At 37.9% G+C, this 27299-nt stretch overlaps 3 protein-coding genes and 1 non-coding gene across 5 annotated transcripts; 1 reads left to right on the forward strand and 3 right to left on the reverse strand.

Moving 5' to 3' along the window:
- Positions 1-8019: 8019 nt before the first annotated feature.
- LOC137723266 (histone H4-like) lies at positions 8020-8657 on the reverse strand. Its single transcript, XM_068462420.1, has one exon. The coding sequence runs from the start codon at positions 8591-8593 to the stop codon at positions 8282-8284; it is 312 nt and encodes a 103-aa protein (XP_068318521.1). The 5' UTR covers positions 8594-8657; the 3' UTR covers positions 8020-8281.
- Positions 8658-9195: 538 nt separating this feature from the next.
- Positions 9196-13909, reverse strand: LOC137722789 (kinetochore-associated protein KNL-2 homolog). 2 transcript variants are annotated; one of them, XM_068461878.1, is made up of 11 exons: positions 13750-13909; positions 13539-13624; positions 13267-13411; positions 12588-12645; positions 11383-12462; positions 10980-11293; positions 10807-10885; positions 10358-10416; positions 9996-10050; positions 9675-9717; positions 9196-9529 (listed from the first exon to the last, which is right to left on the reverse strand). In XM_068461878.1, exons 1-10 carry the CDS (start codon positions 13822-13824, stop codon positions 9680-9682), a joined length of 1989 nt encoding a protein of 662 aa, XP_068317979.1. In that variant the 5' UTR covers positions 13825-13909; the 3' UTR covers positions 9196-9529; positions 9675-9679. The 2 variants fall into 2 exon arrangements, with proteins under 2 accessions (XP_068317979.1, XP_068317978.1); XM_068461877.1 differs by having other exon boundaries at positions 12588-12702.
- A 2743-nt stretch (positions 13910-16652) lies between these two features.
- TRNAH-GUG (transfer RNA histidin (anticodon GUG)) lies at positions 16653-16724 on the forward strand. Its single transcript has one exon. It is a non-coding gene; the product is annotated as a tRNA-His (tRNA).
- Positions 16725-18004: 1280 nt separating this feature from the next.
- Positions 18005-23072, reverse strand: LOC137722028 (uncharacterized). Its single transcript, XM_068461032.1, has 3 exons — positions 22405-23072; positions 20444-20611; positions 18005-20234 (listed from the first exon to the last, which is right to left on the reverse strand). Exons 1-3 carry the CDS (start codon positions 22933-22935, stop codon positions 18582-18584), a joined length of 2352 nt encoding a protein of 783 aa, XP_068317133.1. The 5' UTR covers positions 22936-23072; the 3' UTR covers positions 18005-18581.
- Positions 23073-27299: the final 4227 nt, after the last annotated feature.

Raw genomic sequence — 27299 nt, forward strand, 5'->3', positions numbered from 1 at the left:
AAGAGGATAAGGGAAGAATTACTTGTAGTTGTGCAGGATCTAAGACAGGAAGCAAGGGAACTGTACTAATTGGGGTGGAAAGAGTAGGTGTTAATGCTGATTGTGTTTCAAATTCTTGCATTTCTGAGCCTTGATGTAAATGACTAGATACATGATGAGGAACTACAGAAGATGTTGATGAGGTATTCTCAGACTGATGCATTGAAGATACAGTGTTCTCAACTTAACTTGGATGATCCATAGTATTATGAACTGAATTTCTCATTGGCATAAGGACAAGAATAAGCAATGGAACTGGTCGAGAACTAGTAGTAGCATATTGGTCTTTTTGTAATGACTTTGAAACTTTCGTAGAAGGAAACATAGTCTCAACAAAAATAACATGTCTTGAAATTATTGACTTGCTATTTATTGGGTTATAACAAATCACCCCTTTGTAGCCCATTGAATAGCCTAAAAAAATACACATTTCAGACCTTGACTACAATTTATTGGCATTATATGGTCTTAACCAAGGATACACAGCACAACCAAACACCTTTAAGGACTTGATATCAGGTTGTTTAGTATATAGTCTATAATAAGGAGACTCCATAGAAGTAGACTTGCATGGCATTCTATTGATAAAAAATACAGAATGTGCACATGCATAATACCAGAACTCAATTGGTAAGTGAGCTGTGATCAGTAAAGTTATTGCAGTCTCTACGATATGTCGATGCTTCCTTTCAACCAAACCATTTTGTTGTGGGGTGTATGGACATGAGATCATATGTTCTATTCCTTTTGCACCAAGAAATGTTTTAAATGAGTGACTAACATACTCTCCTCCTCCATCTGATTGTATACATTTTATAGATATTCCAAACTGTGTATGGATGAAATTGTAAAATTTGACAAACACAAAAAAGAAATCTAATTTATTACACAATGGGAAAATCCAAGTGTACCATGTGTATTCATCAAGAAAAGTTACATAATATCTATATCCTTATGAGGACTTTATAGGAGATGGACCCCAAATGTCTGTATGAATCTTCTCAAAAGGTGAAGTACATTTATCAATCCTAGAAGAAAAGGGAAGTCTTGACATTTTACCCTTGACACAATGAGTACACATACTATGTTTATCATCTATATCAATTGATATACCAGACTGTTTCAACATCACAACTATTATTTCATTTGTAGGATGACCCATTCTTTGATGCCAGAGACTGGATTTTACCATTTGTCCAAGAAAACTAGATGACTGCTGAACTGCATATTGCACTCCTTTTGAACATTTGACTACAGGAATTTGAAACAGTTACCTGGGTCTACTCTTTCCGTGGTACAAAATTTCCCCTATCTTCTTGTCCTGCACAAAAAACTCATTTTCATCACAAATGAACCAACTATGGTTATCAACACATAGTTGTTGTACAGATAATAAACTTCTGGAAATATGTGGAACATGCAACACATTATTAAGAACAAGATCACTAGACTTAGTTTTCAGAATTGTGGAACCAGTATTAGCAATAGATAACCCTGTGCCATTGTCAACAGTTATTGTTTCGGAACCTTAGAATGGTGTAACTTGATTGAGAGAGTCAACATCGACAGTGATATGATGAAAAGCTCCAGAGTCAACTATCCAAGCATCATTAGGACTGAATTTTGTTGAATGTTGTGCAGCCATAGCATTGAAGGGTGGTGGGGGTGGTTGTGCTTGATAAGCATAGTTACTTCTATGATAACATTCCAGAGCAGAATGACCCCTCTTTCCACATATCTGACACTCAACAATGAAACCTGGAGATGGCATAGTTGTATTCCTTCGAAAACAGTTCACTGCAGTATGACCCCTTTTATTACATATCTGACACTTAACCACCACATTGGATCGAGTATCATTATTCCTAGACCATGCATTAGACCCATTCTGCCTTGTAGTATTAGCTTGAAACCTAAAAGAACTACAAGAGTTAAAAGATTTGCGTTTATACCCACCATTCGACTTGAAATTGTTATTACCCTTGTAGCTTGAACCATTGAATGGCTTATGTCCAAACTGAGTCCTTGGACCAGTATTAGTACTCGTAAAACCAAATCCATAAGATGGTGGATAAAATGTTGAAGGATCAGGAGGAAATGGTTGTGAAAATTGTTGTGGAAATGGCTGCAAGTATGGTTGTGATGCAGGAAGAAATGGTTGTGCAGTTCCAAGATAATGAGACTGAGTTATAGTACCTCCAGTAGTTGATGGAATATGATTATGCCCTGCAGGATGAGATGTGGAACCAGACCCAGAAGAAGATCCAATACCAGAAGAATTCACACCATTAACATATAATGCTGACATATTTTGAGACAACAAGTTTATTTCACCCTCAATTTCCTTCTCAGCACCTAATAACTGTGCCCTGAATTCTTTCAAAGTAATAGATGACTCCCTAGCCAATATCACAATTCTTATAACAGAATACTCCTTAGGCAAACCCGCCAAGCCTGCAATTATAATGTCATTATCAGAAATCAACTCTCCAGCTGCAGTTAATTGATCCCTAATATTCTTCAATCGCAACAGATATTTATCAACAGTATATGTACCCTTTTGAATAGTGTGCAATTTAGTTTTAAGATGATTCACTCTAGACTTAGAAACTAATGCATACCTATCCACCAGATTATTCCAGGCCTCGAATGCAGTTCTACATCCCAAAACATACTCTATAGCCTCATCTGTAAGGGTTGCCAGTAACAGACTTAAAAACGCCATATTCATATACTCTCATTCAACATAGCCCGATGTAACCTCAGTTGCTATCCCTGATTCTGTATTAACCACATACTTTGGTGGACACCCTATTGTACCATCAAAATAGCCAAAAAGCCTATATCCTTTAAGAACTGATTGAAATTGGAACGCCCATTTGACAAAATTATCATCCCACAACTTTATAGTTAACATTCCCAGTAAATTCTCTACTTTGATCGATGAAGATGCCATCTTTAGACACCACTTCAATAAGAATATCACTCAACAAAAAATTGCACCAAGAAACACTAAAATCTTGATTTCTTAGGAGATTGACACTCCAAGAAAAAACCCAAAACACAATGATGTAATCACAATCTTGCGAGAATGACACTCCAAGATTCACAATGTCACAGGAGAATGATACTCCAAGATTCACAAAAAGAAAAAAAAATAACATTTTCGTCAACGAAAACTTCAATTCTTAGAGAATGATACTCCAAGATATACAGAAAGAATGATACTTTCTGAAATCAACACATCAAGAACGAAAAACTAATCCCAGATCTCATACAATACACAACTATCACAACTTCATAATATCCAACCACTATTGCATTACGAACAGAAACAATTTCACCTGATACACAACGCAAATGTCCCAAAATCTTCGACTTGCACAACTCCAGATCTGCAACCCACTCTGTGATCTCACAAATTCACCCAAAATCTGAAGTCTGTGCGATTCTAAACGCCAGCAACCCAGTCTTCTGACCTCTGAATTTCCAGAACACACACCGAATGACAGCAGAAGATTTCTTCAGGATCAGAAATGGTGACGAGCCAAGACCAGCGATGATACCATGTTAACAGAACTACAAATCTCTAAAGAACACAAAGATTAAATGGAAAGAGCGAAAATGGAAGAGTAAAGTATTCTCAGATTTATTAGTAATGAAGAATTCTTACAAAGCTTTCTTACTGAATGTGGAAGATCAAATGGTTATATGTACTAAAAAATCACAAACCACAATTACAATATTACCCTCTAACCTCCTTACTCAATTACCATATTATCCTCCTTAACAACCTCAATTCCCAACTACCTTTCTTTTAACTAACTTGACTCAGCCATGTGTCATTGGTTAATAGAAATAACTATTTACATGTAATGAACATTATTTATTTGTGAATCTCCACTAAAATATACAGTGATTAGTCATGAGTGGTCGTCCACCATGCGTACCAAGAAACCAAACGTCCCATTTTGAACAATATATATCATTCGTTACCAGATTCTTGAACAATATATGTCCACTCTATTTTCGCATTGGAACAAATATTTCAATTACATGATTATTTACTGTTCTTTGATGCACTTTTTTTTCAAAAAAAGGGTCAATGAAAATGAAATGGATAATGGTAATCTTGAAAGAAAATGAAACAGTTATTAGATAACATTCCAATAGGGTTTTAGCTATGTGAACAAATTAAATCCAATTATTGTTCTTTAGGACATAATACTAGTACTGATTTGCTCTAATTGGCATGCAAGCCCAAATGATCAAATCTTCCAAAAGGGAAAGAACAAAAAGCTGATCGAGTGTGGTGCCACGAAGCCATTTGAACAAATTGAGGATCTTTGCCGGCTATTTCACGTTGTGTGAATCGTGTTCTTTGGTTGAATTAATAGACCCTCACTTTTCATACGTTGTGGTTCAAATAGAAATCAAAAGGGACAAACTCTCATTTGTTTTCACTTTTCATCAAATATACTAAGCTGGTTAGCTAGTAGTACTGTAGTACTTTTGTTTTTTTATTGAAGAACCTGTAGTACTTTACTTCGCTGGCAATTTTATGTGTTAGAGAGCAATCTCAACTTTCAACGAGAAATTTGGTATCATGTTAGACAATTTTAAAACTGAGTTACCAATGTAGTACTCTATCAAATTTAACATAGATAAAAAATAAGGAAAACTAAAGGAAAGTTTAAAAAAACTTTAGTTTTAATGAAAAATGATAAAAATAAAAAAAACATAATCCAATGACGAACCTGAATTTGGTTGGTATTGTTGTGGGGGAGGCTATGGTGGCTGCATAGGCGTTGTATAGAACTCCTCATATGGTTGCCAATATTCTCCTTGTTGAGCCTCCTTGGCTTGGTTTTGTGAGCCCTGCACCAAAGAAATTAATTCATCAAGAATTTGATCATAATCTATTGACAAACCTGAGTTTGGTTGGGCATATTGTATATGAGGTTGTGGTGGCTGCATAGGCATTGAATAGAACTCCTCATATGGCTGCCAATATCCTTTGTGTTGAACTTGTTGAGCTTCCCACCACATAGAGTTTGAATGATCACTCCAATCTCTTTGTGGACATTGATTTGCTTGATATTCTTGCCTATAAGAAGCACCAAATTTAGGGACACTTTGCATTGTGGACCCTTCGGCATACTGTGACAACTGAGAAGTAAGATTTGCTATTTGAGCTTGAAGATTAGCAGTTACCATGTCTTGCTTCTCTAGTACCTGAAATCAAAGAAATAAAACTAAATTAAATATCAAAAGAAAAATAAGCAAACAAACAAAGGAATTAGCAATTTTACTAATCTCCGGCAACGGCGCCAAAATTTGGTGTGAAATATTCTAACACTCAAATTAAAACCCTATGATTGTAGTATGTGTAAGGAGGGATCGTTCTAGGCCGGGGATTAGAAGGGATGCTAATCTACTCAAATTAAACTCTAAAACACTAAACTAGGCTCAAAAACAGAAAAATAGACTCTAACAACTCAAAACAAACTAAAAAGACTTAAAACAGCACAAAATAATCAAATAGATTCAAACTAGACACTAAAGGATGATTTGGACGAAAATTACTTTTAACTTGACTCAAAACACTTAAAAACACAAGTTTGGACAAATTCTAACTAATTTGACACAACAAAGTAAAGGGGATTGGGTTTTGGACGAAATTAAAGTAAAAACAAACAGATTGTAAAGACTCTAAACCACTTGGACAAAATTGGGTGAAATATGGGTGATAAGCTAGCTAGAGGGTCCTTCTCCACACATGACACACTTGCATACAAATTGATTTCCAGTTGCTTTTCCAATAAACCATGAACCTCAACACCCCAGATTAACCGTGAACAGCACTAATTAACCCTCATATTTTCCTTAAGTCGTTGAATTGGATGGAATGCGCATCGACAACCAAATTATTCTTCAATAGTTCCCTACATGAATAGCATAATAGAGATACAATCAAATATCATTAAGCTTTGTGAAAATCATAAGTATTGACAAGGCATTCGTGACTATGAACAACATGATACTCCTGCCAAAAATTTACTTAACACGATCGTGACTAGCAACCTCCACTATTTATAAATATAAGCTCATAATGATTAGATGAAACTCCCTTATATTTTAGCATCAAATTCATGCATGAAAACTAAGCGAGCCCTCTTAATCAACACATAAGAATAAGTTCTTAATCAAACAGTTAAGTAAATTATATTCACGATTTATGAAATCACAACTGAAAGTAATCAATTCATAATGCAAATATAATCATGGTTTCAAAGTCTCCTCTAGCTAAAACAAGTTTAGCTCCTCATGTTCGCAAAACAAAGATAATTAAACTTAAACAATAAAAACAAAGATAGAATACACCTAGAAACACGCAGGTGGCTCCTCCTTCCTTCCTTGCTGCGCACAATGGGGATTAGTTTTAATGAAAAATGATAAAAAAAAAATTATAATTTTAATGAAAAATGACAAATAAATGTGTAGTAAATAGTACAAAGAAAATGTAAAAATATAATTTCTCACTAAAAGTGAACAGTATCGAAGGTTTCATTAATACTCCCTAAAAAATAATAATTTATAAATTACAATAACAAGGCATACATATTCAAATTTGGATCCTCTTTGGATCCCCTCCCTAGGGATCTCAGGGATCAAGACACAAGGACAGTTCATCAAAAATCGTACGGTCATAATTAAATGCTTTTTACGCAAAACGAGATTGCTTTACTTTTAAAAATATAAAAAGCATTTAATTGTAGCCACACGATCTTTGATGAACGGTCCTTGTGCCTTGATCCCTGAGAGCCCCAGGGAGGGGATCCGGAGAGGATCCAAATCCATGCATTGATGACTTTTCAAAGACAAACCTGTCAATAAAGGTGCTGATCAGGTTAGGTTTGATTAAGAAATCAAACACGTTTGAAAGCATAAACAGAATCTCATCAAAGTGGAGAAAAAATTGAGTTTCAAGAGAGTTAAGTGGCGAAATTTGAATCTCAAAAGGAAAAGTAAGATTGAAGTTAAGTTTTCAGGGCCAAATAAATATTACTCTACACTTTGAAGCATGAAATTATTGATGAGAATAACCACATAAGATTCATCACCTCCTTGAGTAATTGAATAATAATAGAAATCTCCCGCAAACCCTAATTAGTAGGAGCGTAATTAAACATGAAAATTGATGCCATTAGCATCCACAAGAGAATCCAAGCTAAGTAATTGAAAAGGATTGATTATTGGATCGTATATATAATTATGGAAAGGTGTTACATTGGATTCATCCGACAGATGCTTTGGATAATATATGTTGATGCTGAGACTATATCTACACATGTCTTCATTTCTTTTGTTAAGATCCCAAACTATATGATATGAACTTTACGTGTACAATTTGTTCGTTGTAATGAAAACTAAGCCCTTTAACCTAAATTATGAAGCAGCAAAAATGTGTTTATTCTCATAATACAGCAGAAGCAATTTTTTTCAAAAACAGCTCTGATTGTTAAATCCCATCAAAGAAAATAAGTTGTATTTTCTGGCCTTATTAGAAGTGCTTTTCTTTTTGCATCTACTGCTTTAATAATTAGACATGGCCTTGGTTGTTATTACAACTGATACCATGTGGAGCTCACAAGTCAAGTAATTTTAAAGTCATGTAGTCGAGTGGCAATCCAAGGAGCATTTGGGCTCAAATGTCAGTTTTAGGCCTATGACCCAACATTGCCAAGAGAACTTTGCTGTGGCATATGAACCCATTTGACTGGATTTTATCGTTGGCTAGACCAAACATTTTAATAATATACTTGTTCAGCCCATTTCGACGATTCGACGAGCCCACTACCTTGGTCCAGTTACCCAAGATGGGCAAGTGGGCCAACAATTGGATTTCAATCGGTCTCTTAAATGTATTGAACAACTACCTAACCCGACTCTACTTATTATTTAATTAAGTAGGAATCAACTTAATTAATCAAGTTCGTAACAATTTGTCAACATAACTACCCAACGCACAAGCATCCAAATACAATTTCGATAGAAACAAAATGGATAAAATTAACAGAACTTTCATTCCAAAGTTGGAATGAAAATAGATTTATGTTCCATTAAAATCCAAACTAAAAAACATTAAATTCCAGAAATTGGTTAACTAAATCTAGTAATCTACCCAACCACCACACCAACCGACCAATTTACATGAATCCCCAATCCGATACCCAACAAACTAACCCCCGAACCCGTACAGAGTCCTGCCCTGCCTCTTGAGCGCATAGACGACGTCCATCGCAGTCACAGTCTTCCTCCGGGCGTGCTCGGTGTAAGTCACGGCATCCCGGATCACATTCTCCAAGAAGATCTTGAGCACTCCGCGGGTCTCCTCGTAGATGAGGCCGCTGATACGCTTGACGCCGCCACGGCGAGCCAGACGGCGGATGGCGGGCTTGGTGATACCCTGGATGTTGTCCCTCAGCACCTTTCTGTGCCTCTTGGCTCCTCCCTTGCCTAGCCCCTTGCCTCCCTTGCCGCGTCCAGTCATTGCCGCGGAAATGAAATTAGGGTTTGATTTGGAATCCAATATTCGAATTGAGAGAGAGTTACTGCGTCGGACAGGTCAGGTGGAGGGGGTTTATATAGAGAGGTTTGGGAGCTTTGATACGTGAGTTGTGTTTCTTTACGTGAGATTTGGGGGGAACGTGAGGACTGTTGGATTGGGCGCAATCGACGGTTAAGGGTTGCGATCCGTGCCGTGGGTTTGGGTGATGGGGGACCGTGGATTGTGTTTGGTTCGACCATTGGTGCGGAGTTTGTAGATGCTTTGCGGATTGTGGGTTCACGAGAATCAATGACGTGGCGGGCTTTGTGTGTTTTCGATAATAATGACCGTGAACCGTTGGATATAAGCGTTATCTACGTCCGAGAAATCGGGGCGACTTGGATTGAGTTGATGCTTGAAAATGGTTCAAGTTCAACTGCAAGATTGAAAATCCCTCCAATTGATGTCTGAATACCAAACGAGACCTCAAGGACAAACGACTCATTTCCCTCATTGTTCAGGAAAATTTGTACGTAATTTAACTCTGCGACAAATCCGTATTTGCCGCAGAGTTCCAAATTTGCAGAGAAGAAATTAGACGAGCGAAGGAAATAAGTCATTATTGTTGAATTGCAATGATTAGTCTACATGGGTTACAAAAGCACTGTAAATAATCACGACAATACAAAGATTCACTTAAATCCAATGCGTAAAGTAGAAACGATAGATCCGAGTTCAGGCTGTCTCCTATACATACTCGTGCAGTTTTCCAAAATGGTTATCATCGAGCAGCGGTCAGCTTGACATGAGTTAACAGCCTCTAATCTCTCCCATCCGTGTTGGAATCCCTGCAAAAATAACCGACACGTGCCTCTTTGCATTTAGTACGCCCCAAACTCCTTGAGATTCTTGTTCCAACCCGTAACCTGTGTTCAGATTCTACAATGACAAAGTCAAACGTTAAACTGGTGATTCTTGTCAACGTAACTTGAATTTTTTTGAGATTGTATTCAGCTCACTTTGGATACCAACAATTCTTACAACAAGGTCGGAAATGAGTCTAAAATCTTGCTAGAAAACCAACCTCTATCATCGTATTCTGCTTTTCTGAGACCCAGATTTGCTGCCTGAAAACATGTGACGCATGCAATAATCGGCATGTATTACAGTAAACCAAACCAAGAAGCAGATTAAATCCACAAAACGGTAGAGGAATCTATAGAGTCAGTAATCAATGAAAGAAACCCGGAAAGCACCAAGTTAAAATCAGTATCTAACCCCCAGTTGCAGTTTATTCTATTGATATATCGCCAGCTAGAGAATAGCAGAAGCAGTCAACTTTAAACGCTACTATGTTTAGGAGGGAAAAGAGTTGCCAGCTAAATACAGTTTATAAGGGACAAACCTCTTGATGGTGTTACTACAGGTCGGTCATCCTGAATTCCAGTAATGTTACGATCCTAAAAATAAAACCCAAGAGAGTGTCAATGTACCTTCAAGCTAATAATTAGTCAGACTACAAAATTATGGAAGTAGACATAAATTATAAAAAGAAATTATGTAGCAAACCCCCCTACATAGTGTGGTACGAGTACGACTCAAAAGAGTTATTTTTCTTTTTGGATAAGTTGGTGTAATTTTGATAAATCAAACCCTACTACATATTTTCCACCTATCCACCAGTGAGTGTGCACCATACATAGTTGCAGGCGAAAGCTAACATAAAAGGAAAATGAATAAAGCAAGAAAGGAAAGGTAGGGAAAAACCAAGTCATAGACTGCCGCTTGATTCCGCCAGAACTCCATGGTGGGTAGAAGTAGTCTCCCTGCAACATAGAGAAATCACATTTTTATAACTTTCATTGTTTGCTGATACACTGTCACAAACAAAATCAATTAAACAAAGTGATATTGACAAAAAATAATAAATAAATAAATAGAACAGTACAAATTAAAATTCTGTTGTTTTAACAAAATACAAAACTGAAAATACTACAGAGACATGTTCCAAATGCTATGAACCATTCATTTGAACAGAAGTGTGCATACAAAGTTCCCTCATATCTAGCCATGGTAACTATAACTGGGCTTGTGTATTTCATTTGGTGATGATATTAACTGACAGACTAAGGATACATATAGTAAAAGAAAAGTAGAACCGTTGTGTGATTGAATGTGTGTGGAGGGGAGAGAGAGAGTGAGTCGCACAAACTCACCTATTCTGGACCGTTTCAAATTCAAAGATTCTGGAGAAACGATAGACACTTTCTTGTTCTCCTCTGGAGTGGGAGATTCCTAAGCAGACGTTAAAAAGTCAACATAAATGTGATAATAACAAGACCATTGGAGATACGTGACAATTAACTTGCTTTTACTACAGCCAGCTTACCGCAGCATCAAAGGTTGGTTTCCTCTTAGCTTTCTTCCTGGGTGTGTTTTCCTTCTTGGCATCAGTTTTTCCTTCTCCAACTGCAATATTGGCAGTTTTTCTCTTACTCTTTTTACTGGATGTGTTTTCTGTTTTGGCGTCAATTCGTCCTTCTCCAACTACAATATTGGTAGTTTTTCTCTTACTCATTTTTCTGGGTGTGTTTTCTGTTTTGGTGTCAATTCGTCCTTCTCCAACTACAATATTGGTAGTTCTTCTCCTAGTTTTCTTCCTGGATGTGTTTTCTGTTATGGCGTCAACTGCCCCTTCTCCAACTGCAACATGAATTTGTCAGTTTGATTAGTTCAAAGAGAAGGCCAGAGGGTGAAAAAGCTTATCAAATTGTTCCCAGCATGCACCCTACCTTGAGCTGTTAGTCCCTGTTTTCCAATGCCGGTGGGTTCCAAATCTTCTAGACAGTCAAAATCTAGTCTTTTTATCACGTTCCCGCCGTTTGGTTCTTGAAGCTCTGAATCAGAAGGCTGGGACATACTGCTCCCTCCTACTTCACAATAATCATTTTTTGAAGTGTCGCCCAGAGTTTTAGGGACTGTGGTCACAAAATCCACTATAGTTGGTTCTTGAAGCTCAGGATCTGAAGGACGGGACATACTTCCCCCTCCTACTTCACAATTATCATTTTGTGAAGTGTTGCTCAAAGTTTTAGAGACTGCCGGAACAGAATCCAATGTAGTTGGTTCTTGAAGTTCAGGATCTGACGGACAAGACATACTTCTCCCTCCTACTTCACAATTACCATTTTGTGAACAGCTCACAGTTTTAGCAACTGCTGGAACAGAATCCACTGTACTTGGTTCTTGAAGCTCAGAAGCGGAAGGATGGGACATACTTCTCCCCTTCCCCTTATAATTGTCATTTTCTAAAGTGTTGCTCGCAGTTTTGGAGACTGCTGGAAGTGGAAGAGTATCCACTGTATTTCTCTCACAGTTCAATCCACTTTCCAGCATTTGCTTCTCTTTCCCCTTACTACTTAACAGATTTGACAAACTTCTGAACAGTTCACCCAAAGAAAGTCTTGGATCTTCCTCTGATATGTCCACTTTCTCTCCAGACTGAGTAGTTGCAACTGATGCTCCACCAAGGTTCTCAATGGCCTCTGACGCCACACTAGTTTTTGTAATCTTCTTCTTCGTAAAGCATCTGGATATGGGTTTCTTCTGATTGCTTTCCAGATTCGTTGGTCTACCAATACCCTGAAAATCTCCTGACCCAAAATTCGCTCTTCCTGTTTCCTCCTCAGCAGCATGCTTGGGCATGTCATCAATCTTTGTGTCATCAACAGCGACATTTATAAACGGCTTAGAAGATTGCTTTGTAACTTCAACATCATGCCTATCTTCAGAAGAGAGCTGCTCATGTGGAGGTTCTTCCAGATCAAAATGCACAGCAGTTGGAGCAGAACTTTCTGTGCCTGCATCCACTCCTGAGAAAGAGAGAAAATATTTAAATGACTAACGTAGAAAATTAGTTTGCAAAGAAAATTTAGGAATGAATAGTACACATTTGGATATTTTAATGTATTACTTCCTGGAGGAGCAGCTAACTTGCCTGAATGAGAAGTACTTTCAGGACCAGCTCCAGCAATGCTAGAATCTCCTCCAAAGAACTTTACAACACATTGTTCCCAGTCAGGAGGAAAGCCAAAAACAAAATGACTAAAAACCTGTTTAGGATCAGCCGCAAACATCATTTGGGAATGTCCCAAATTTTAATGATATAAGATGGAATCCCAAACTTGTAACTTGTGAGAATATGTTATGCAACAAAAAAAATTACAGGTCGACCCTTCTACTGGTTAGTAGGGCTTGTAGCACGAACAAGCAAAGCAACGGCTGAATTGGCCAAAGTAAATTTACTAGACTTTGATACAGACACATTGAGTGCTCATCATTCACTTGTGCTTGTAAAACCAAGACAAAGGGTAATTTCGCATTCTCCATAATTATACTTAATGCCGATATTCATAGCTAATATTCTAAGTTACCACTAATTGATTGTTCAAAGCATCAATATCCCAATATGTATCCGAATTAATGACGGTTCCCAATACTCAGTAACTACAGCATTTGTGAGTCCCCAACACTCTCAAATGCATATATTTTTCAACATATCCAGTCAAACCCAAAATTCAAAACTAAATTTGTACCAAAAAACATTAAAAAACAATATTCGCAATGTCAACCAAATTCAGTAAAGAAGAGCAATATTAACAACTATCGAGTACTACCTCAGACGGAAACCCATTTTCGATAGTCTTCTGCTCGTTTATGAACCCTTTGATGGCTACACAGATGCCATCCACCGTCTCCAGAGTGAAAATATCGAATCTTTTACTTATTGGTGCAGACGAAAACACTCTCCTGGCTTCGTTCCTGAAATTCAACAGCACAATTAACAATTAAGTCCTTCAAAAACAGAATTATAAAAACTAAGAGCTCAAAATAATCAAATTACAAAAATCAAAATAATAGAACCCTAGAACAGTGAAATGTATCTCACTCTGTAGAAGTCACGCCGGCGACGGCTAGCCCCTTCCCTCCGACGTCATTTTCGGCTATAATCAACCACCAATCGTGCAGACATACCTTTAGAAATTCAAAAGCGAAATAGGGTAAAAATATTTTTCAATAGTTATAAATATACACACACACACACACATACATACGAAATGACAGAAATTAAGTTGTGGAGAAGTAGATAAAGGAGTTACTGTTTTCTGAAAGTAGGAGCCATCAGCGTTGTCGCCGCTGTGGACGGTTGGGTTCGCGGCAGGAGTGGAAGCCATGGCTCATGAGAGTGAAGCTCGGGTAATGTGTCAATCGGGAAAGACGAAAATAGGGCGCGATTGTTATATTTTTTTTTTGGGAATGCCTCATTTTACAATTTTAAAGTTTTTTGGTTTTCAATATTTAGTATATGAAATTTTTTTCGTCGTAGTCTGGTACCTAAAGTTGTAATTCTGCAACACTTTCATACATCCGTTAAGTTTTCCGTTAGAACCTCTGCAACTCACACCCTCCTTTTTCTCCTCTGCAACCCCTACCCACCCACCCTCCCTTCATTCTCTCCTTGCAACCCGCACCACCCTCCCTCATCTCCTCTGCAACCCACACCCACCTCTCCTACCTCACCTCACCCCCACTCCCTCCCTTCTTTCTTCTGCCCCCACCCAACGCTCTATACCCAACCTACCTCCACCCTGTTCACCTCCCCTCCCTTCTCTTTCCTCCATCCTCTTCACCTTCACCCTTTGCAAAAACCCTAATCCCCAAAGTCTAAGGAACAAAAATTCGAAATACGATCCGGAGTAGCTACGGTTCGGGAGCCACTTGAGGAGAAAGAATAACTGAAGCAAGGGAGCCACCACGTGCCATTGTCGGAGTCCAGTGGGATGGTGGCAGGGGCTAGAAATGCTCAAGAATCGGTTAGTAATTGGGAAATTATCCAAAATTGGGATTTGGGTCAACTGGGTTTTTGATGAATTTCATAAATTGGATAGGTTTCTTGTTGAATTGGAATTCCATTGGGTGGGATTTTGTTGAGTTGGGTGCGTGGGGAGGGTGGGTACGGATTGCAAAGGAGAGAATGGAGGGTGGTGTAGGTTGCAGAAGAGAGAAGAGAGGGAAGGGGTGCAAGTTGCAGAAGAGAGAAGGAATGGAGAGCGTGTGGGGGGATGAGGTAGGAGATGGATGGGTTTTTTTTTATTTTCTTTGTGTTTCTGTATATTTATTTTATTTAATATTCAAGTTGGCTCATATTAACATGTGATGTCCAGTTGTTGTCCACGTGGGTGCCACATCATCAGTTAAAAGAAGTTCTAACGAAAAACTTAACAGATGTATGAAAGTGTCCCAGAATTATAACTTTAGGGTACCAGACTAGGATGAAAAAAATTCATGTACCAAATGTTGAAAACCAAGAAACTTTAGGGTAGTAAACTGAGATAAACCCTATTTTTTAAGAGTAAATTTCAGTAATGGTCCCTTATCTTTAACTCAATTGAAGCAATGGTCATTCAACTAAAAATCCATTACCATTGGTCTCTCCACTCATCAAAATGTGCAGCTATGGTTTTTCAACTAAAAATTCATTACCATTGGTCCCTCAACTTTAATCCAACTGGAGAAATTATCCTTCAACTTGAACCCAATTATATCAATGGTTCTTCCAACATAACTCATTTTGACAAAATTCTAACAACGTTGACAAAAATGACCATAGTCAGACGTTTTGATGAGTTGAGGGACCCCAATTGTAGCAATGGTCCTTCCAACATAACTCATTTTGACAAAATTTTGACGAAATTGACGAAAATTGACTATAACTACATATTTTGATGAATTGAGGAATCGATAGTAATAGATTTTTAGTTGAGAGATCATTGCTCTGATTTAATTAAAATTTAGGGACCATTGCTACAATTTACTCATTTTTTTTATAAAAATAAACAATCGATGCAATTTTAACATGTAAAAAATTTCTTTACATAAGTAATTATATTTATTTCAACATATTATTATATCTTTATCAATGCAATTGTGTGTATATTTCATGAGAGATTAAAATTTAAAATTATATTTTTGAGAGCATTTTTCCTTACTACCATTCAATTTAGTGGATATTCGTCTTCCTATCAACAGATTGTCATGTATCCTCCTACTAAATTAATAGAATTAACTTTAATATTAAATATTTTTAAAAAGTATTAAAAAAATAAATTAAGCATTTGACCCAGCAGTAAGCGTAGATAAGTGTACCGTCCTCCCCTTCCTCTCCCTTCGACCCAACAGCCGCCGCCACACATCTCCCAATCTCAACAACGGAGACTAACACCCATCCACTTTGCTAGCGCAATCGCCGCTGCCACCTTCCATGCCTTATTTATTAAATGGAAAAAAATGCAAAAGTGCATCATATATCTCCTCATGAAGATGCTTTAACCGAACTGCAAATTATTTGTACTATTTTATTAAATTAAAAAAGGAAAAAAAATAATTTCGAACAAATACCACTTGAACGGTTTCAACGTAGTCCTCTTTTGTTGTTGTAAATCATGAACATTTACTTCACAAAGAATTATGCCTTAGTGGTAGCTCTTTCTAATGTTGCAGAAGTTCAAAGTTTTTATTTTTATTTTTTTAGCAACGGAGAAGGATAAATAATCATCGTCGATAAATTAAAAAAATGATCATGTTTCAAGTGAATTCTTTTCAATCTACATGACTAGTGACTACTACACCTAATATTGACTAAGAGTCAAGTGTGATAACATCGATAAGTAAGGGCATATGTTTACATACATTTTTACGTATGAAAATGATATTGGATCAATGTACAATGATACCTAATTAATCGAGTATAGGATAGACAAAGCTCATATTATTTGAATCGAAATGAGGAATTCAAAGAAAATTTCATACATGCCTTTCATTTCTCGTTCATTCAAAGTCTGTTTAATACACTTTCAAATCATACAAAAATCTAGAGAATTGGTAGAGTGGTCGAAACTCGAAAGCGATTATAACTTTTACAATCTAAATAAAGTGTAATGATTGAAAAATTTTCCTCATTTATTTATTACAAATAGATTGCTTGCGGATAAATTGTCACCCAGTGGCTGTAGTTTAGTGGTAAGAATTCCACGTTGTGGCCGTGGAGACCTGGGCTCGAATCCCAGCAGCCACACTTTATATTTTCTTCATTTTCCCCTTTTTAATTCTCAACGGCTCTGCACAATACGACGTCGTTGCCCAAACTGCTTTATATCAGCGCGTTCCTTTTCCTCAATGCACAACACAAACAGCACCTCTTCACTCTCTCGGAAGGCTTCGTCTACCTTCGCCGCTGACCGAGTAATCGACTCCAAAAACTGTTAGATTCTCGATCTCTTTCTCAATTCTTTGAATTATGAACGCTTCGATCGCTAAGATCTCGAAATTCGTTATTCCAATTCGAAATTTTTGTGTTGTTTTGCTAAGCAGATGCGGTTTTGTTTATTTGTTTCGTCGATGTATTTCTGTGCGCAGTCACTTGGAATTTTTTTGCGCCTTTTGGTTATGGGTTTTGAATTTGAAAGAATCCAGTTTTAATGCAGTGGGGGTTTGGAAATTGGATGCTTAGCTGAATACGGATACGAAATTAAGCATTTTTTTTTTTGCTAGTGCAAGTCTATGGGTGTTTTATGATTTAAAAAATGTTGCCATAGGAACAAAATTGGGAATAAATATTTGTAGTAATGTGAGTTATTCACATGAAAGGTTTAGTTGGGTTTGATTTTCTGTTTTCTTACAACACTAAGCGTTTCCGACCAATTTACAAGTTATAAACACAACCCGATTTCCTCTGTATGCTCTATTTGTTGATTTTCACTAGTTTCTGGGATGTGGCTTGTTTTATGGTTGATAGTTTTCCAACAATGGTTTTGAGTTTGGACTTCATTTAGATGTGATCTTTTTGTTGGGTCAACTCGGGCACGTTTGATAATCATTTCGTTTTTGGTTTTGAATTTTCATTTTATGTGCTTTATATAGAGGAAAAGTATGTGGGAGAAACGAGGAGTGGGGAGGGATGAAGGGAGGTGATGGGAGCGAGGATGGAGAAATGAAGGGAGAATATATGAAAACAGAAGCTTGAAAGTGAAAACAACTTAAAAATTGTTTACAGTTTTTGGGTTTTAGTTTTCATTTGGTGTGTCATTCCCTACACGGTCCTTTCACATTTATTCCCCATCCTTTCTTCACCTTTATTCAATTCTCCCCACATGCTTTTCCTACTCAATTCAATTCCTCCTCGATTCACTTGCTCTCAATCTGACTACGGATTAGTAAACGTGCCATTAGTGTTTCTAACAAGTGTGTGTAGGATAACCTATTTAACAAGTATTTCACATGATAGTATGATGTTGAGGAACACTGAATCCTTTTGCTGAACTTTCTAGTTTTTCCATTTTGATGTGACAGGTGATGGATGATCAGGACCTGGGCTTCTTTGCCAATTTTCTCGGCATCTTCATATTTCTACTGGTAATAGCGTATCATTTTGTGATGGCCGACCCAAAATATGAAGGCAACTAACGACCTGTTTCTTTTTTATGTATTTGCAATGAATTTTCTCGCGACTAATGGAGTTACGCTATTAATTTTGTAGCGTGAACTATTTCAGAATGGATACAACTTGATTTAGTGAGAAGTTTTGGTATACAATATGACCGTGTGCTGTTATACACAAGATTTTATTTCTCTAGTTTATCTGTGGTTCATATTTAGTTTTCAACGCCTTTGCATTGTTAAGGGTGTGGACCGTGTTCGGACTATGTTTTGAAGGTTACCATTGGCTGTGGTTGTGAATCAAGTGATCCATTGTTCGTAGAAAGTGCTAAAAGCACATTTTAGGGTTCATGGAAAAGAACATTCATTTTGGTGAATATTCAGAAAGATATAGGGAAATTACAATGTGTACTGAGGTCAATGGAATATTGAAAAATCTAATGGCATTTGCCAATCTGTTAGATGTATTGTCAAAGCTAATCATCTCTCATAGGAGTTATGTATGTGCATTAATTTTGAATAGTTTTCTCACATCTTTCTTCATCTCCATTGTTTCTCTCGTAACGCTCTGAATGCAGAATCCCAGGCTAGTTAAACAAAGAACCATTTGGCTCTTGTGTTTCTCTTCACTGTCACTAGCATGTACCTTGTCAGCTACTTCCTGCAAATGTTGAAGAAAATTACTCACAATAGTCTCAACCTCTTCATCATCAGTACCCAAAGTCGCAAATCCCTTTGGTGGGTTGCCCAATTCGCTGTCGTGGTAATCACTTTCCGACTTTGTCTCAGATACCGGCAGGGGCTTGATCGAAGTGGCCTCCTCAAGGCATCTTAATGGAGAGTTTATTTTTCCCTTTAGTAGCCCTAGATCAACATTCATTTGTTGCCTTAGTTCCTCCCAAACACCTCCAAAGTTCTGCCCAACTTGTGCGAGAAACTCCGTTTTATAGGCCACAAATAGTAAAAGATCAGCAATTTTTGATAAAGATCCTAGGACCTGATTGTAACCGGAACCCTTGAAGGGCAAGAACCAGCAATTAGGCTCTGTTTCAGCTTCTTGGATGAACGTTTCTAGTTCCTTGACGTGGGATTTTAGCTTCCTCTGCTTATCCCTCAATCCGGTAGAAGCCGGTACACACAGATTTACACCTTCGATGCAATCTCGAAGCACCCCCATGGTTTGTGAGAGCTTGTTTTTTGCTAGGGCCGCCGCTCTCATTGGATAAAAGGCAATCTCTACTGTTAGGAAACAAAGCAACCCAATGGAAGCCTCTATGATTCTTGCAATTGCGAATTCACTTGGAGCACCATAGTTGTCCCTACCCAAGATTAGTAGAGCTCCAATGGCTGCTGAGATGCCACCAGCTTGGCCATACATCCTGCTGTACCTAAGAAAATGGCAGATAAAGATCCAAGGTATGAGTGGTAAGAGCCTGAATTTCTCAAGTCCGTGGAAAATAAAAAACCATAAGATCCCGTAGATCGATCCCAGCGCCGTTCCTTGAACTCGGGCATTCGTAACAGTGAATGTTGCTTGCCTTCCTGTTACAAAGCTGATGGCAATGGTGAGGCCTGACCAGTATCCGTTTTCCTTGTTATACAACAAGCCGAATAACACAGCGAGGCCTAATGCAAGTGAGCACTTGAGAGCAAAAATTAAACTCCTGCGACTCGGGAGTATGTTTCTCCAAACCCCTTTGAAGTTCCACCGCTGTTGATTTTGTGAATCGCTCGGTTCTTGGTTAGGTTTCCTAGTGTTTCCGGGATTTCGGGCAATGGGCTGATTTTCTAGTAGGAGTTCCATGCAGTACAAGAAGAAGAAAGCCGGAAGGTCCTCACGGTTTTTGGTGGTGGGTTTTTTGGTCCAAAGGGGCTTGTCGAAGATTTCTCTGTCCGACTCTGGAGCTAATGTTGCATCAGAAGGCAAAGAGTACTTAGCTTGCAGAAGCCTTAGTCTAACATGTGCTTCTGAACTTTGTAAATTGCCTTTTAGCTCTTCATCAATTAGGTTAACAGGATGTGAAGAGCCACTAGATAAAGCTATCTCCAGCCCCCTAAGTGGAACCTCCATTTCTTGCAACCTTTCACCCAAGTCCATATATTTTGGTTTCAGAAATTTGATATGTGGTCTCTCCCACACCATGGTTTCCTGCTTACAAAGAAACAAAAGCCTTTAATTACTGTACTGAACTAATTGGCGCAACTTAAACTCACCTGCCTATCACAATTTGACACGTGTAAATTTTTTTTCATTTTGTGTTTTTGATGAGTTATTTTTGTATTTGCGTCAAACTGTAATTTGCACGAAGAAGCAAAGCAATGTCCTTTACGAGTTAACATGAGTTAATAGTAGCTTACCAGATTATTAGTGATGCTATGAAGAAGCTTAGCTGCTTCTTTAGAGAGAGATTGTCCTTGAGAAAGGAGTTCGAGTGCTCCGCTCTTGTCCCGGGAAACGATGGCCTCGACGAAGCGAGTTAACCTCTGGGAAGCATTTCCGGCATACAGCTGCCACGATTTACAGACCTGTACGAACGCATTATTTCCAGTTCAGTTTACATAATCTACACATAAAAATTATTCCCTACTATTTGCAGTATGTCTAGAGAGTGATCTTAGCTAGGGAATTTAGAATCATTAGTTCTTGTTCTCTCCCAACAAGCTTGTGCTGAACAGAATCAACCAAACCTCAGTGTGGTGTTATATTCGACTTCTACATCTTTAATTAAACAGCTCTTTTAGCATATCAAGCGGGAGATATAATAAAAAATGTTGGAACTACGCTATTCTAAACTACTATAATCAACTGACGTAACTCACATTTTACATGCACACAAATATTAGATGCTTCATGAATTCTCTTTTTCGTTATTCGTAAAGAAAGGAAAGTAAACTTTTAACGTAATCTAATTATAATCTATTTTCTCACTCGTCCTCACCACATAAACTAACCCTAATGACTTACCTAGATCGTTTTCGATGTTGTTCAAGAGACAATTAGACAAGACCAAAGGCCTTCGATTGGACCACGAATCCCAAACTAGGCAACTGTCATGGACTAAGTCATTCCCTTGATTCCTTTTAATTCATATCTAAGATTCTAAATAATCCCATTTTATATTCTGGGTTAATTCTGTTAGACAAATCATGATTATTGTTGGTTGCATTCCGGCAGTCTCGATACCAACAAGCTGCCATCTGTCGTACAACATTTTTTTTTGTAGTCAACTTTGTTTCCAAATTCGCTGGATGCATGTATATTATAATTTCCTTCAATCTGATTGGTCCAGGTGTCAAAGCTCTACACATATACAGTTTAGACATTTAATTAGTAGTTTTTAATGATAAATCTATATAGGAGCTGTTACGTTATGGTGGCTGTATAGTACTTAAGCGCCCTACCATAAAATAAAAGATTACGTGGAACTGTCGGCCAAGGCTATAGACACATTGGACACATTGGACACATCGGTTGTAGGCACCGTTACCGCCTCCAGTAAGACAGTGGAAACTGGGAATGAACTTTGCTTTGTTCCATCCGCATCTTAATTACTATGATATTCCTGCTGATAATTTTATTATTTAAAACTATGCTACTAAACGCGGGAAATTAGGTTTTGTTATTGTGTTGTTTGCCAACGTAAGATTCTTAATTGTATTACTAGACTGAAATACGATTGTTCAGTGGTCAATTTGTATTTCTTAAATGCATGCTACTCAGATAAACAATCTAACGACACAAATATTATATGTATACAGGGAGGACTCAGAAATTTAACTCAGAGGAAGCACCACAAAAACTTGCTTGATTTCTTACAACTTAGTTGATAAAACTTGCCTAATTTTGTCAGTGGTTTCTTTAAAAAAATTTCTTTACTTTTTTATTAATAATTTAATACTCATTCGTATTAACAAAATAGATATACGGAACTCAATAACCTTTTTTAGGTAATGTTAAGGAGACCATCTTTTTAGACCATATATTGTAGTCTACATAATGTGACTATTGATAGTTGGATCACTTCTTTAAATCATTGAAAAATGAGTTCAACTGTCACACCCAATAATTTACGACATATGGCCTAAAAAGATTATGTCCCTAGCATTTTCCTTTACGCACAAAAGCGAGTAAGGAAATGAAGAAAGAAAGATGGGAAGTTTAAGAACTCAAAATGCGACAGGGGGCACGCCCCCCCCCCCCCCCCCCCCCCCCCGAGACACTGTCTGGTTTAACTAGCAATATAAGTCCGACACTGAAAATATTACTCGTAAACTGCATGTGTAAAGAGTAAAAGAAAGCAAAGTGAAGAGTTAATTACCTCGTAGTAAGATAGCCGAGGATAAGGAAACAAGACGGCCACAACAGAAGCTAGAGCTCCAAGGGCAGTGCTGGATGCAACACCAAGTGGGTGCATGACAACTCCAGTTTGAGCACCGTGAATCACAGTACCAACATAAACATTCACAAACTGCCCAAATGCAATTCTCTTAGACATCAAGTGCGTGGACTCCGGCAACGCCACCACAAAAGCGCTCAGTGCTACTGCCGCTGCCGCTACCCCCACCGAAAAGTTTTTAGGCCCCACCAACCAAAGCGTCAGCACAGAAGACACCAGTACCTGTGCCGTGGCAAAGATCACATGCCAACAGCTTCTCATGACGTCCCCAACCGTTGCGTCCGGGACTATTAGGATTGTGGTGATGTACGAAAAGGACGAGTAGGTTAAGTACTTTTGAAGTTGTGGAGGTCCATAGAGGGTGGTGCAGCCAACTATGATGCATGCCAAAGCCGTGCGTAGGGCGGAGCCTAGGCGCATCTGCCACAACGATTGCGTTTGGTGATCTCCCATTGTCGTGGAGACCGACAATTTATGTCACGAATTACTTGTGAAACAAGGAAGTAGTGGTGTGCAATGAGATGAAAGGGTTTTCGCCCTTCTCAAGTGTTGGGAAGCTTGTTGGTTTTGCATACAACCTGATGAGAGGAAATAAGGGTTGGGAGGAAAGGTAAGTTTGGAGGAGAGGAATTACACATTATATATGCTCTCATGGAGCAACTTGTATTATATTTATACAAGAAGCTTGTCCCAACTCAACATTTAATCTGAGGCATATTATTTTTTATTTTATTTTTGTGGGACTCTATTTTTATCTTTTTGCTAATGGAGAAAATAAGAGTTGTGAAATAAATAAATAAAAGAAATAGGCCATCAGAGTGATATTATGTTTTTAATGATGGATTAGCCAAAAGGGCCAAGTGAGTAAAACACACACACACACAAACTATTTGGCATTTGACTTTAAACCCATTTAAATAATTATGAAATCTTTGTAAATTAATTAAAACTTAAGACTATTCTTATAAATTTGGTTTTTTTTTTCTTTTCTACTTACATAAAAAAATATTGGAAGCATATGTGGGCGTAGACACATCGGCTAGACCATAAGCCTGTTAAGTGTACTCGAGTTTGATTCTCCTCCTCCATATATACCTACGTTCATTTGAGAAGTATTAAAATTTTGATTAATGTAGATCATTAGCAACTAAAATATCCTAATCAAGATTGAACCTTGTGATATCTTTGTATAGTTTGTTTCTCATTTTTAAGCTACTATTTGGTTATTTGTAGCATAAATCTGCCATTTAGATTTAAGCTACTAGAATCTTATGTCAATTCGGATTTTGTTTTTTGTCAATTTGTCCTCTAGTTTTTGTAATCATCGATCTTGGAGACTGTGATCGTGCCCTTTGTACAGGACCAGGATCCTCTCCTAATCTAAGGATGAGGATCCTCATGATCAAGAGATGTGGACTGTTGGATAAAAATTCAACGGTTATAATTATTATAACTTTAAAGGGATCCCCTGCTTGTAGTCGTTGGATAAAAATCTAACGGCTCACATCTCTTGATCATGAGGATCCTCATCCTTAGATTAGGAGAGGATCCTGGTCCCTTTGTACAACCCAACTTTTGGGGAACTACTTATTTAATAATTTTTTTTATTAATTTTTGTGAAAAAAATAATTTCACCAGGGATAGGAATATTTTTCATCACAAACGTAAATTTGTTTCCAATCCCTTTAGCGTCGGCACCAGAATACCAAATTTTTTGTCTTTAGAATAAATTCTTGTATATTTTTTTGGACAATTTATTTATTTATTTGGTCAAATTTTGCTGGACATGTTAAATCCTTTGAGAATTGTTGAAGCTGTTTTGTGTAAAAATGGACAGGAATGTGTGAAGCACAAACCAGCATGTAGATTATGAGTAAGTGAACTGTAGTCAGCAAGTGACTAATCACCATAATTTAGTCGGCTGACCGCAACTAAGTGACTAATCATATTCATTAATGATAAACCTCGATAAAAACCTTATCGGAGCTTTCAACCCAATCGAAGGGAGGCAAAATAGATAGAGAAATGATTCTCACACATCATTTTCTCTTTTTTAACACCCTTGTATAAATCTGCCTCTTGGTTCTCTTTTAATTTTTTCAGGGAAATTTTATTTGAAACCATATAATCTCACACTATACCCAACTTAAATTTTAAATGTGAATTGTTTTTTTTTTTACCCTACGATATAATTACTATTAATTACAAGAAGAAATTAACAATAAAAATAAAATTTATCAATAAACACATACCCTTACTATGTTTCTCTTACTTTATATTTTGATTAAAATCCTAAAACGCTCTCATAGAAAGAAGAAAAAAAATATTTTTTGACGAATATATTGTTCATAAATTTCTCCTTTTTAAGTAAATTTTGTACACATGACTTGGTTTGATCAATACTGGTAGGCTTTTATTAAAAAGAAAAAGGTCATGACGAAAGCCATTTACGATGATGGGGATGCTGAATTGTCTCTACAAGTCTTTCCGATCCCTGAAAAGGTGGACTGTGGTGGCGAAGCCACTAGCTGATCCTTTTTTTCTGAAAAGAAAGGCATTCACGAGGAGCTGAAAGCAGGAGAAGCAAGTAACTGATAACAGTGTTCAGCAAGAAACCAGAAAATACAATAGAGAAGAAGAGAGAGAGGAAGAAAGATAGAGATGAGAGATAGAGAAAGATATGATATTTTGTGTATTACAATCTGATCAATCCTTACAAGATATTTCACACTTATATATACTAGTGTTATCTTATCTCCTAAGCAATATCACCTCCCATCTCTAACTAACTAACTGTCTTTTATATTCCGTTTTACACATTTGTGTCTTTGACCATACTATCCTTCAATATCCCCCCGCAATCTGAACTTGGGGAGCCAAGTTTAAGATTGGAACAATGTTTGACAAATAATGGTCCGTGCAACCCCTTGGTAAGAATATCAGCAGATTGATCTTCAGTAGGAATGTAGGATACAGCCAAATCACCTTGTTGCACTTTCTCGCGAACAAAATGATAATCCGTATCCAAGTGCTTGATGCGAGAGTGAAAAACTGGATTGGCACTTAAAGCAATCGCAGACAAATTATCACAGTGAATAACAGGTGGTGTGGGCAGAAACACATCCAAATCCTTCAAGACTGCCCTTATCCACGCTAGATCAGCTGCAGTGTGAGCCAAGGCTTTGTACTCTGCTTCAGTAGAGCTACGAGAAACAGACCCTTGTTTCTTTGACTGCCATGAAATAGGACTGTTGCCCAGAAAAACAAGATAGCCAGTCACAGACCTCCGAGTGTTGCAATCTGCTGCCCAATCAGAGTCGGAAAAGGCCTCGAGACTCGGTGTTGTAGCTGCGGAAAATACCAGACCATATTGACTGGTACCCTTAAGATACCTTAAGATTCTCTTCACTGCGCCAAAATGAACCTCAGTTGGGGCTTTCATAAATTGACAAACGGAATTAACCGCAAAAGCAATATCTGGCCTAGTAAAAGTCAGGTATTGCAGAGAACCAACAATGCTTCTGTAAAATGTAGGATCGGACAATGGCATTCCTTCAGTGAGTAGCAACGAGTTGTGTGGCTTACATGGTGTGGGGGATGACTTACAAGAATCCATACCAGCTTTATGAAGCAAATCTGTGATATATTTCGATTGAGTGACACATATATCCCCATTGGAAGGATATGAAATCTGGAGGCCTAAGAAATAGCTAAGTCTGCCCAAATCTTTCAGTTCAAACACTTTCGAGAGTTCGTGAATGACCTGTTGAATCTGTACAGAATTCGAGCCTGTCAAAATTATATCATCCACATACAACAGGAGAATAGTGATATCATCACCAGTGTGCTTAACAAACAAACTTGTGTCAGACAAGGAGGCACGAAATCCCATAGCACACAGATAGGTGGTAAACTTAGAATTCCAGGCCCTTGGTGCCTGTTTAAGGCCATACAGAGATTTAACAAGTTTACAGACATAAGTAGGACAGGTTGGATCCACAAAACCTTGAGGTTGGTGCATATAAACCTCTTCTTGTAAATCCCCATGCAAGAAGGCATTTTTGATATCCAATTGTTTCAATTCCCAGTGATTCATCGCAGCTATAGCAAGAATGATTCTGACTGTTGAATGGCGAACAACAGGACTAAAAGTCTCGGAATAATCAAGACCATGCTCCTGTGAAAACCCTTGAGCCACCAATCGAGCTTTGTATCTCGATACATTACCATCAGACTTCCTTTTGACCTTGTAAACCCATTTACTCCCAACCACAGATCGATTACTCGGATATGGAACTAGCTGCCAAGTCCCCTGAGCCCTGAGAGAGTCATATTCTTCCTGCATAGCTTGCTGCCAATGGGGAAGACTTGCAGCTCTGCGAAAATTAGAAGGCTCTTTAGTATCAGTAATAGCAGTCACATAGGAATAGCCACCAGAGAACACTTCATCTGCTGTAATATATAAAGATTGTAGTTCTGGAAAAGATGTCAGATAAGCAGCATAATCTTGCCGTTGTATAGTCCCACTTTTTAAGCGTGTAACCATGGGATGACTAGCCACTGCATCTGGGGACATGGAATGATTGTCAGAATGTGCACTGAGTGGAGAAGAGACTGGAATGGATGCCTCCAATGGAGAACTCTGATGAATAGACAGCAGGGGTGATGCATTGACTGTTGGAGGAAATGCAGGAGAAACGACCATGTCAGAACTGGAATGCACATTGGACACTTGCTGCGAAGAAACTGGATCCAATGTGGAATCTGCACTGGATAGAGATGCTGTACTGTGAACCGCAGGAATAGGCATTTGAACC

The sequence above is a fragment of the Pyrus communis genome, chromosome 17 (genome assembly GCF_963583255.1).
Source record: "Pyrus communis chromosome 17, drPyrComm1.1, whole genome shotgun sequence".
In the NCBI taxonomy this organism is placed as follows: Eukaryota; Viridiplantae; Streptophyta; class Magnoliopsida; order Rosales; family Rosaceae; genus Pyrus; species Pyrus communis.